The 12,824-nt window shown below is 38.5% G+C and overlaps 1 protein-coding gene across 1 annotated transcript in view; it reads right to left on the reverse strand.

Moving 5' to 3' along the window:
- Positions 1-1,929: 1,929 nt before the first annotated feature.
- Positions 1,930-12,824, reverse strand: part of atp2c1 (ATPase secretory pathway Ca2+ transporting 1) — a 65,023-nt gene continuing 54,128 nt past the window's right edge. The window contains exons 19-27 of the mRNA XM_007901701.2: positions 12,184-12,281; positions 11,373-11,423; positions 8,146-8,312; positions 7,062-7,130; positions 6,653-6,769; positions 5,769-5,916; positions 5,298-5,393; positions 3,538-3,679; positions 1,930-3,034 (exon numbers count right to left, since the gene is read on the reverse strand). Of these exons, the coding sequence (XP_007899892.1) occupies positions 2,916-3,034; positions 3,538-3,679; positions 5,298-5,393; positions 5,769-5,916; positions 6,653-6,769; positions 7,062-7,130; positions 8,146-8,312; positions 11,373-11,423; positions 12,184-12,281 (1,007 nt within the window). The 3' untranslated portion in view covers positions 1,930-2,915. The remainder of the gene's footprint in view (positions 3,035-3,537; positions 3,680-5,297; positions 5,394-5,768; positions 5,917-6,652; positions 6,770-7,061; positions 7,131-8,145; positions 8,313-11,372; positions 11,424-12,183; positions 12,282-12,824) is intronic.

Genomic DNA, 12,824 nt, shown 5'->3' on the forward strand with positions numbered 1-12,824 from the left:
ACAACTCTTGGGGGATTGTTGGCCAGGACACCAGGAAAAACTCCCTTCCGTTTGTGAATAGTGCCAGTGGATCTTTAACGCCCTCCTAAAGAGGCGGGTGGGACCTGTTTAATGTCTCATCTAAAGGACGTAACCTCCGACAATCCAACCCACCCCTGGCACTGATTTAAGTTTTTACACACACAGACACAGACAGGAGACACACTCACACATACATTCAGAGGAGAGATACTCTCACACATACATAGACAGAGGAGACACATACAGACAGGAAACACACTCACATACACAGACAGGAAAGATACATTCACACATATAGTCAGGAGAGACACACACACACCATCTCAAAAACACCGTGCGTGTGCATTCGAAGCCACTCCGCCCCCAATGGAGTTGAGTAAACAGCCGACAGCAGCGCACAGAGACTCTGGCGATGAAGAAACTTAATTTTTTTAGGTTTTATTGGAGAAGGTTGTTTATAGAGGAGGGTGTTGTTTATGGTGGGTTCAGCGGGAAAAATTGCAGTCGCACTTCTCTATTGGCTCAGATCATCAGGAGTGTGATAGTTACTATTCTGTTAGCAACACAATAATTTTTGCATTTGGTATAGCATCAGGAGGAAGACATTGAAAAGGACTTCACAGGATTATATTGAAAAGTGGAGTGACTTCTTTGTGGGCAAACATGGCTTGCATCTCCTAGCTTGGTTAAATAACAGCTCTTTGGCAGCCACAACTTTCTTACTGTCAGGCACCCATCTTGCATTATCTTCTCTTAAGTGAACGTTATATTTTCCAAATCCAACACAGCAAGGAAACTAAACAGGCTGCTCGGCTGCTTCAGAGTAAATAAACCAGTGTACAGTTGTGCAACAGTGATTTGGTATCTGAACTCTCACGTTATTGCTCCTTCCCAACAATTCAAATTAGATCCAGGTTTGAGGATTTATTTTTAAAAACTGATGCGTGCATACTCAATATCCAGTTAGATGTCAAAAGAAAAACTGATGGAAAATACATAAATAATATAGAAGACAGAATAAAAAGCTGTAGCCTGTAGCACGATAAATATAAATGAGAAAAATTAAATGTCAAATATCCGAAATAAAAATACTGAACATGCACAGCACGTGAATCAGAGAAACGCACTCACAAACACATACATACAGACAGAGGAGAGACACACATACAGGAAAAATAGGCCAACATTACAAGCTTCATCAGAAAGGTAAAGAGAGATGGTAATAGTGAACAAAGTGGTTAGAAAATATTGCAATATGCACTGAAAGGGATAGTAGTATTCAAAATACGCTAGATTTCCATTCACAAACACTCAGTATGAGAGAAAACACATAATGTCTATCCTAGCATATAAATATGACTTAAGCCACAGTGAATGTTACATTTGCTGCTGATGATTAAGAGTATTCACATGATATTGAAAGTGAATGTTCGATGGACCACCAACTGAGTAGCTGAAATGATGTGTCATTATACGCCAATTGTTTTGTTTAATAAGTCTGCTGGTTTTGTATAACACTAGGCATTCACTACAAAATAGTCACTACACTTTACAGAAAAGCACTTTAAAATGCCCTTGACATGGAAGGTGCTATGTTAAATGCAAGCATTAATATGGAATAAGATTGTTCATTACATGAAGAGTAACAACAACAACTTGCATTTGTATGGCACCTTTCACGTCAGGAGGATGTCCCAAAGCGTTGGACAGTCAGGGATCCACACCTGAGCTGGTGATTGGGATCAGGAGGGATGGAGGGCGGGGGTAGGAGGGTCTATCTAGTAACAGTACTAGTTATGCTAATCATCCTTCTTTGATGTTTACATATTTCCTCAGTATTTTATTGTATAGATAGACATGTTTTATATTACACTTTGGACGTTAACAATACGAGAAAGACAAGAAGTATTAGTTTTACAAAGATTGTTTAATTACAAATTTTATATTTTTCAAATACATTATACATATCCATCACAGAGCAAGTAGCCTGAGAAATGGTGTCATCCAAATACAGTAGAAAATTCACCGCTTAATTTCCATTCTGTTACGTTTGCATGTCTTAGAAAAAGCAATGCTGTTTATATTGCCACATTTTACACAATCTGCATTCAACTACTAATGGCAAGAAAAGCACACGTTAAAAAAACAAGAATGTGGGTTCTGTATTTAGACTACTAACTGATCAGATGCTCAAGCATATGCAGACTTAATTCAACACAAAACTGTACACATTTGCACTTTTTCTGTTAAAACATACGTACACTTCTGATGTAATGTAAAACCACCTCTACATTTCAAACCATGGTTTCTATAGTGGTCAAGACCTGTAAAATTTAATAAAACCAGCACAAAAGCAATTCAGCTATTTATTATTTAATATTACATTAAAAAATAAAACAGCTCCAGGCATTTCACTTTTGTGGTTCACATCGTGGACAAAATGGAATGGCAGATGCATATATACACCTAAATTGTGCTGATGAAAACTCCACACCACCATATATAAAATAACCTACCAACCATTGTTAAATAATGAAAAACAAATGGGGAAAAGTCCTTCATTCTGTCCAGTGTAATGCAGACTCTACTCTGCAACCATTCACAGAAGGGTTCCTCCAAAATCGAAAGCAAACGGTTCTGTACACTTAAAGCAGCAAAAACTGTCTGCAGGGGAAAAAATCTGCATTCCGCTGTATTCTGCTATCTCAATGGATTGAGATTGAGATTTACTTCATAGTCCTAATTTTCAACATTTTTTTTTAGTTCCTTTAAATTACAATGAGTGCCATAATGTTCAAAGTAAAGCTTTAGAAATTACCTCCCCCTTCAAAATCACCATTAGGTCATTAGGTTCCTAGTATCTTGCCTTATTAAATTCCAAGATGCAATATGCATCATACATCAAGAAAACACCTGGATTGCTTCCCCATTTTCTCTTTTCGTCTCTCCAGCCTCTTTATGATCTCAGAGACTATGCAAACTGAGGAAGTAAGCCCCACTAGAAAAAGAAGATCTAAGAGAGAAAGGTAGAGTACATTATTAGTACATTATGAAAAATGCAAGCAGCTTTGTGATCTCATATTCATAACTAAGATAAAGGGGTCAGCATTGAGTGGGGCTTTGAAATACTGCCCACACCATGTTCAACAAAATATTCCACATTACTTCATAATATATAATCATTATAAATTTCTGTACCATTCTAGATTAATCTTAATATTTCTTAATTTTTTAAATATTTATGATACCGGTTGGAGTTACTATGCCATTGTATAGGTAGTTTGTCAAAGCCAGTACTTGAGGCAAAATCCAGATTAACTTTTAAGAAGATATTAGAGAAATATTTAAAACAAAGAAATATAAAAGATATGGTGGAAAGAGGGAAAGAATGGGAGATTCATATCTGAAATGACAAATGTCAAATCAACGGGTCACGATAGCTAAATGTTAGCATTAAGTTAGGTACCTTAAAGGAAAAGGCCGGTCTGATCATTAAACCAATGGGCAATGTCTTACCTAGAATACTGAGGCTTTCAGTCTGAAAAACTTTCTGGAGCGGTGGGAAGTAAATAACCAGCAACTGTCCCATGATGGACCCAAGAACGGCGTAACAAAACATTCGGTTGCTGCACAACCCGATTTCAAAGATAGATTTTGTCTTGCAGGGCAGGAGAGGAGGGGAAGAAAAGGAAGAATATTTCAGGCATTTATTTCAGGTCACCAAGAGCTAAGATCATAATACATGAACATTTACTTTGACATATTTCTAACTTGGATATATTTTATGTTTGATCATTACCTCTACCAGACTTGGGTCCAAATCCAAATGCATTTGCATTTGTGTTTAAATGTGCTCAGACATAATACAGACACACACACACACGTCATAATGCTTTTTGTAGTTGATATTGCTTTTGTTGATTTATTTCTGACTGAAGAGAAAATGCCACATTAGTATCCAGTACATGTGTAAATATATTTGACTTTGGACATAACACATTTGGATTTGCATTTAAGTGTTACTAAATGGTGAAGCATTGGATTTGCATTCGTAAGATTACAAATAATTTGCATTTACATTCACGTGCACTCATCTGCACTTGAATCCAAGTCTACTGAGAGCCTCACCTACAAAACTATTCAATGATGCATTCTGTTCCCAGAAAACATATTTCAGATACCTATTTGGGCACCTTTCAGAGCATTAATGCAGTGAATCAATGGAGCAATAGATTTTAATGTATGTATATGTGGTTCTCTCTTGAGGAATAGTAAAGAATTATTTGGTGAGAAGGGAGGCTCACAAATAGATAAAATTGGCCAGTTTTAAATTAGTAATCTCTGATTTAAAGCAAGTGACCATTTGAATTATAGCACATGAAGTTAATCAGCCTATGATCTGAGCCTATAACCTCCACCAGAGGCAACAACTTGAATCCCAATTTCCCTTGTTTTATATCATTTCAGTCTGAAAAACACCATTCCTCACACTTGCATATAAATCACTTCATGCCCTGGCACTCCACTACCTCTGACCTGCTTACAACCCACTCCGCTAACTACCCACTTTGCTAAGGTGGCCCTTGCCTTTTAAATATTAATGGTACTCTTCGCTCCACCATAAGAGACCATGCTTTCAGCTATAATGTCCTGAAACTAAGGATTTCTCTGCCTCAATCCCTCCCCCTTCCCTCCTCTTTGCTTATTTTCAGTTTACACACCAGACCTTCAACTTTGACTGTACCTACGGTCACCAGACAATTCCTCCTCTCCCTGATTCGGATTCAAACTCCACTACTTTTAAGCACTCTGAGATGCTATTCCACGTGAAGGGCGCTATATTTTATTATATTTATTATATTATATTTAAGTGTCTTTCCAATTTTCTTTCAAATATTTGTCTGTTTCAATGGCCGTTTGTAATAAGGTGTTTCATAACTTAATGAACTTCTACATGAAAATATTTCTTCTAAACTGCCCTTTAATTTTTTCCAGTGACAATCTTGAGTTTATACCCCTTATCAATTTATTAACCATTCCCTCACTATTTATGCTCTCACAATCTTTCACCTTCATAAGCAAAACAGAAGCAAAGTACCGTATAAGTCTTGTTTGCTTCTCTAAATAACTTTTTTCCTCCCGTACAATAGCTTTTCAGTACATATTTTAATGCAAAATAAATCAGCCATGAAATTACAAAAAAAACGTATTTGTTTCCTGGTTACTGAACTACATCAATACACTCAAATTAAAATTCCAAACACTTTGTGTCCTACCTGTGATCTGGAACTCCACGCATTGAACATGTCAAAGAACACAAAGCAGGTGAAAGTCATTGTTGTATCTCGGGGTGTGATGACATTATCCTGTAACTAAGAAATCCAGATGGACAATTCAAAATCAATGCTAACACACTCTGTATTTTATAGTCATTTTAAAAACGGGTTGTTTATAGAAGACTAAAACCTCTCAACTGCCTTATCTAATAACTGAATTGAGTTCCCAAAATAAAAAAATGTAAACATTTTTTTTGTTAAGTTTGAATTTCTAGTTTGCTTTAAGGAAAATATAACCAGTACATTTTATCCAAACTTATTCAAATCCCTAACTGCACAGCACCTTGGGACATCCTACCGCCGTGAAAGGAACTATACAAATGTAATTTGTCGTTATTGCTATATTGCTATATTCCTTCATGCTAACAGGTAAAATGAATTCAGTTCATTGATCCAGTTGACAATCCTTACCTCTCTCCAGAAGACGAATAATGTCCCAGAAACAATCATCAATGAAGAAACAAGAATTTTCACAATGAGACTTCTGGTCAGAATACTGTCCTTCACATTTCTTGGGGGTTGTCTAATAACATCTTTATCAACAGGTTCTACTCCAAGGCTAGATTAAAAAGAATACAGCATAAACAATTCGACTGCCACCGTGTATTTACTAGAATTCCAGAATACTGCAATGAAATATTCAAAAAAGAACATTGACGCAAAAACTTTTATTATACAGAAAGCGACTTTTGAATAACTTGTGTGTGCATGCCACTATTAAACATCAAGACCCAATTCACTGCATACAGGCAGACAACTGTGCAGGGTGAACTGGTTATCTTGGCCTGGTTCTAAAGTAGGTTGGGATTTGATGAATCCAAGCTACTGCTTGGCTCGAAAGCACTCAGAGTTGCTACCCGGCGTGAAGAATTCAATGTAAATGCAAGTTGTTGTTGCACAACGCAGCTCCACTGTATCAGCTTCAAATCTGCTTCAATTAGGAATCAGTTATTTTTAGCCATTTTAGCAAATTTGTAATCTGTTATATTAATAAAGATTCTTGTGTTAACATGACATTTTTGAAATTTAACACTTGGTAGAAACTTTAGGAACTTGATACTATTTGCAGAATCATGACCATTTTTTGTTTATCAAAACCTGAGATTCCTCTAACTTGAACCTTAAGTGGGAGCCAGATACATGAACATCATTACTAAGAACAGTGTAATGGTGGGGGGGGGAGAAGAAGAGAAAGCAAAGGGGTAAAAGAGTGAATAATTGCTATTCAATGCTTTAGGAATGTCTAATTTTAAACCACAGACTCCTTTACCTTTACATTAGTCTTCTGTTCTTACCTCTGTGCTGGTGGTCCATCCATGATTATGTTAATCCACAAAATCTGCATAGCATTCAGTGGATTGGGAAAATTCATCAATGTGGCTAGGGAGATCAATGTTAGAGCAGCTATACTCCTAGAAAATAATAAGAGTTGCAGAAAAATGTTATATATTCAGCATTTTTAGGATAATACTAACACGCATTTAAAAGTATTTTTCTCAAACCGTTTTTTCAAGTGGTCCTTATTGCCCCCCAGCCTTGCTTGGCAACAAACCCCGTCCCTGTAAAGGCTTCAGGACATTGCCCTTTGTAAAGGACATCATGTATAAATGCAAGTTACTGTTTATTTTCCAAATTTACAATTTCAGTTAAAATTGTTCCACTTGCACTAACAAATTACAACATACTGTCACAAGCTGTACTCACGTGCTGAGCTGGAATCGCACAAAATTTTTGATATTGTTGTAAATGCCTTTACCCTCTTCAATTGCAGACCTGAAACAGGAAGAGAACAGTTAGAAACATTGATTAAAATATTGATAATGGAGTCAAACTCAATAGATCACAAATAAAGCAGTAAAAAAAAATGTTTTTGTTGTGGAAATGGCAGCTTTTAACACACACTGCAACTTATTGTAGTTGCCGCAATGTGTAATAACTGGTGTGTAATGACTAGTGATTAACACTCTCATTGGCCCATCAACCTGTCAGTAGGATGGGTTGATGGACAGGTGGATTGTCTAACAGGTGGACTTACTCAAACTGGATACTTATATGTGAACTCCCTGCACCAAAACCACAACTTTAAACTGTGATCGCAACTTTTGGACCAAAAAATCAAGACATATTCTAGATCAATGAATACTAAATCCATACAGATAATCTAGAAAAACAGCTGATCTGCAAAACTCACATGCTTCACTATCAGTGCCCCATGAAACACCACAGCGATTGCAAACATTTTATGGCATTAGAGAATCAATTGGGATTTAGACATTTTTAAACTTTTCATTTCATTTTTCACTTTTCATTTAAGAAACTGGGCAATATATACCAAGATAATACAGCAACAATTTGCATTTATATAGCGTCCCTCATGAAGGGTAGTGTTCTAACTCCGAGCTGGGAGGAGGGGGAAGGCGACCGTAGGCAAGGTTGATGAGGAAGGTCTTCAGGGGCAAAACGGGGATAGAGGGGGTAAGGCGGAGGGATAGCATATTGGGAACTCCCCTTTGGGAAGAGACCATTTAATGAATAAGTTTTCTATATTTTAGGTCTTTCTTTCATTTTTGCCAGGAAACAAAATGAGAAACCCCTACTTCACTATTTTGGTAATTCACTGTGCAATAAACAATGTTGTTATCAGTTCATAGCTCTGTGTACATTACAAATACGGTTTCACTTAATAAAGTGCAGGCATTTTGTTCACTGTCTTTTATGGGAATGGCTGTGTAAAACATTAAGCAGTTGATTGTCCAAGGAATGGTAAGAGCAAAATAAAACAACTTACATTATTGTCTGAAAGTCATCATCCACAAGAATCATGTCTGCTGCTTCCTTGCAGACATCTGTGCCCATCTGTCCCATGGCTACCCCTATGTCAGCAGCTTTCAGGGCAACGGCATCATTTACTCCATCACCTGTCATTGCTACCACAGCACCGTTGTTCTGTAAAGACTGAAACATGAACAGAACATAAACTGTATTTGGGTTCAAAAATACACACACAAGATTACATTTGTATAGCGCCTTTCACGTCAGGAGGACGTCCCAAGGCACTGGACAGTGTACAGCATTTCAGACCCGAGCTGGGGTCAGGGAGGGAAGGGGGTGACCGATGGCATGGTCGAAGAGGAGGGTTTTGAGGCAGGATTTGAAGGAGGCTAAGGAGGGGGCGAGGCGGAGTGATTGGGGGATGGAATTTCACAGGTTGGGGGCATAGTGGCTGAAGGCTCTCCCGCCATTGGAGGGGCGGGTGGGTTGGGGGACGTGGAGCAGGCTGGAGCCGGCTGAGCGGAGGGAACGGGAGGGTTGATAATTATCAGCCAATTATCCTGCAGCTCTTCTTTTTGGAAATTTGGAACTCTCCCCCGAAAGGCTATGGATTCTGGATCCATTCATATTTTCAATTATTTTTAGGTAAGGGTATCACGGGATATGAGGCAATGACGGTATTTGGAGTTGAGGTACAGATCAGCCATGATCTTACAGAATGGCGGAAGAGACTCCTCTGTACCTGTGATCCTATGATAAAAAACATTCATCATCAACATGCTGGGAAACATGATATTGAATCTTAATTCTCCCTGTCTTCCCACCACTGTAGTTGGATTAGAAACTGCAGTGGAACTCTGTTATAACTCAACGGTCAGGGTCTGTAAATTACGACCAATGCCATGTAACTAAGCAGTGACAGAGGTGTACTGGGGGACATTTCAAACACTTATTTCCTGGGCAGTGGCATTAAAAAAACACTATCTGGCACTAAAAAAAAGGCCAACTTCAAGTCATCAGGTCTCTGCTGACATCACTTCCTGTGCACTAGAAGTGAAATCAGCGACAATATAAGTACCAAAAAGTTGGCCACTTTTGTGTGATTGTAAATGGGCTGTCTACACAGTGAATTGAGTCCACATCACAAGATCTTATAACTGAATTAGTGCTACAAAGAAGCACATTACAGCAGGACTATGTTGAGTCCAATGTTAATTTCTTCTTGGTGACAAACTGAGGAGCGCAGGGAAGATGCATCTTACATTATATGAGCATGGAGACTTCAGGAATAATATAGTGGGGTCTAATTACGATTTCCAGTTTGCCGGCATCATCCCCACCATCCAAAAAAACCTTCCTATGATTCATCACTTTTCTCTAACTGCAGTCCCATCTCCAAAAATTACTTTTCTTTCCTGGAACAAGTCATTGCTTCTCAGCTTTGTCTCTCCATTCCCTGTACAAATCGGGTTTCTGTGCTGCTCAGATTACAGACACAGCCTTGGTCAAAATCCAAATGACATTCTGTCCATCTCTCTGGGTTTCTCTCTGCCTTCTCGTCCTTCTCAATCTCTTTGCCATCTTTGACACTTGATGACCACCTTATTTGTCTCCACTGCCTCTCCTCTGAGGTCCAACTTCACAGTTCTGTCCTTGCCTGGTTTCACTCTTACTTTCTCATAGTCTCCACTTTGTATTTTCTGATAGCTTCTCCTCCAGCCCTTGCACAGTCTGATGTGGTGTTCCTCAGAGCTCTGCCCTTGGCCCTATCCTCTTTAATATTTACATGCCCGCACTTGGTGATATCATCCACAGACATGGGGTCAACTTCCACATGTATGCGGCTGACACCCAACTCTATCTCTCTGCTTCCACCCTCGACTCCAGGACCACTGCTATGCTGACGGAATGCGTGTCAGACATCGTCCTGGATGAGAGCTAACTTCCTCCAGTTGAATGTGAACAAGACAGAGGACTTAATGATTGGTTCCCATCAGCTTCTCGTCACTTCAGGTGCTGACAGCATCATTATTCATGAATAAGCTCTCCACCTCGCTGAGCCAGTACGGAACCATGGTGTCTTGTTTGACCCTCAATTGTCCTTTAAATACCAAATCATGTCTCAACTCATTCTGCCTTCCCACACCTCCGCAGCACTGCCCACCTCTGCCACTACCTCTCAGGTTTCCAAGATCCTCATTCCATACTTTCATCACATCCAGGCTTGTCCATACTAACTCCCTACTCATTGCACTTCCTAACTCTTCCCTCCACAAGATGCAGATTATTCAGAATTCTGAATTCAGAAAGTTGGTGTCCTCTGCCGCAGCAAGCTCCACGATAATAGTGATTGATAATAGTGCTACCAACTGAGCTAAACTAATCATTACAATACATAAAGCATTTTTAAAAAAACAAAGTAGACAAAAGTTTTTTGTAGGAAAGTGTCCCAACTGAATCTATTTCACAAGACTGGTCTGGATGAAGAAGGCTCTTCAGCCCAACTGATCACATGTCCTTCCAGAATACCCACAATAGCTCCCATCACAGCATCAAGCTGCTTTTTAGTCCAGTGTTTTGATCTCAATCACCCTTCCTGGCAACCTGTTCCAGTTGTTAATTATTCCCTCAGGTAAAGAAAAACTTCTGGGTATCTTTCTTGAAATTCCTTTTACAACTGTAAACGTATGTCCTCTTGTTCAAATGTCTCAATAATAATAATTCTTGCATTTGATGTAGCACCTTATCACATCTTCGAGACATCTCAAAGCGCTTCACATGATTCACTGTAAAGTGGAATGACTTTATTTTGTGGGCGAAACGCGGCAACACAGCGACATCCCACAAACAGTCTTTGTGTATTCTAAAGTATTGATCTGGCTTTACTTTCTCAATCCCATTTACAATGCTTCACACATCTACAAGGTCCACTCTTGAGACATTTTCATCAAACCTGAAGAGCCCTACCTTGTCCAATCATTTCTCATAGCTCATCCCTCTAACTGGGGATCATCCTTGTTGCTCTCCTCTGCATTGCCTTTAGAGCCTGGGCAGCTCCCTTATGTCGTAGTGAGCAGAACTGTATGCAGTATTCCAGATGCAGCCTCACCAGAGCATGGTGTAGCATGAGCATGGGGATCTGAACTTAACTGATTTAGTTGCACCCATTTGCCTTGTTTAATGTTATCTCACGCTGTTTTAACATGGTGAGTGATAAAGTCAGCTAACACTAACATTGTTTACCTTAATGATCTTCAGCTTGTGCCTAGGACTGGATCTATAAAACACTGCCACCTGTGAGAGGACACAACATTTAATACAATAGTTTAGGCAGATCTCAATAAAGGCATCATCAAGTTCATATCACGTAAAAGGTTTAAACTCCTCTACAGCAAAGACCTATTTTAACATGGTGGTTGTGGGTCCATAAAATAGCAAGCAATGATATAATGGCCTGCGATCACCTGTCAGCGCTTCATCATTCACTGGACATGCGTGCAGAAAGCCAGCTAGCGTCCTGGGATCTGCTGGCTTTGTGTGCTAAAAATAGCTAACTTCCAGTTGTGGAGAATATACACGAGCATGAACTAATTGAGCCAATGGCCCATTTCCGTGCTGCACAATCTAGGTAAATCTATGTAAATCAGATCCTCAGTGATATCACTTCCTATAGGTTGCCAAAAATGATGTACTGTACTGTTATACTGTTCTGGTGAGACAGGCTAGATGTTTTAGCACTAGTTAAAATAACATTGAATTGTAAAATTCCATGTAAATAATTGAGGGCTGTCTGCATGTACAGACTACGCAAAGCTGAATGGAGCAAGCATAAAATTGAAAGTAAACGCTCGAGTTAATGAAAGTAAAATGACGAGTGATAAGTTGATTATTCAATAATAACTTTAGCACTGTAATCCCGATAATACTTCAATGCTGACATGTTCTTTTAAATACACCTTACACGTAGTGTGTTTATGAACTCTTCTTTCATGAATCTCATTTTTATCATCACTACAATGCAGAAAATAAGCATTTTATCAACTACATTGCATACCTTCGGGGCAATTTGTGATAGTTCTTGAATATCAAGTGAATCTATTTCTTCTCCAGATATGGTTTGTGAACCCTTGAAACATAAACCCAAACGAGTGGCTGCACAGAATACAAAATATTTAAAAGAGGTCAATGAATATTATTGACATTAATATCATGCACGGTATCTATTGCTAACCAGCTAAACATTGCACAACAAAGAACATTATATGTTTATTCAGTATATTTTTTCTATAATTCAAGTGATTGATCATTTTAATTCAATTATATGACTGACCTCCATTTACTGCAGTGATCAAATGTTCTAGTGGTCTGAAATTTTAGATGTAACCTCTGTAAGTTAGATGAATATATGGGAATCATAGATCACTTTGTTAGGGACAATTGCCATATTAGCTTTAGTTTATATATTGTAGCTAATTTTGTATTTCTCCGCTACGTTTTGAAATATTTTATTTAGTTTATCTGACTGCCTCCAATTTTTATTGGATACATTCAATGGATGGCCCTCCTAGTACCACAGTCGCAGTGTGGCCTTCATGGCTGTTTGTGAGCAATTACAATACACAAATTAGCTCCCAAGTCTATAATAATATTATATTAACTGTTTTTGAATAATACCATGGCTTCTTTAACATCATT

The sequence above is a fragment of the Callorhinchus milii genome, unplaced genomic scaffold (genome assembly GCF_018977255.1).
Source record: "Callorhinchus milii isolate IMCB2004 unplaced genomic scaffold, IMCB_Cmil_1.0 Scaffold2, whole genome shotgun sequence".
NCBI classification, from domain to species: domain Eukaryota; kingdom Metazoa; phylum Chordata; class Chondrichthyes; order Chimaeriformes; family Callorhinchidae; genus Callorhinchus; species Callorhinchus milii.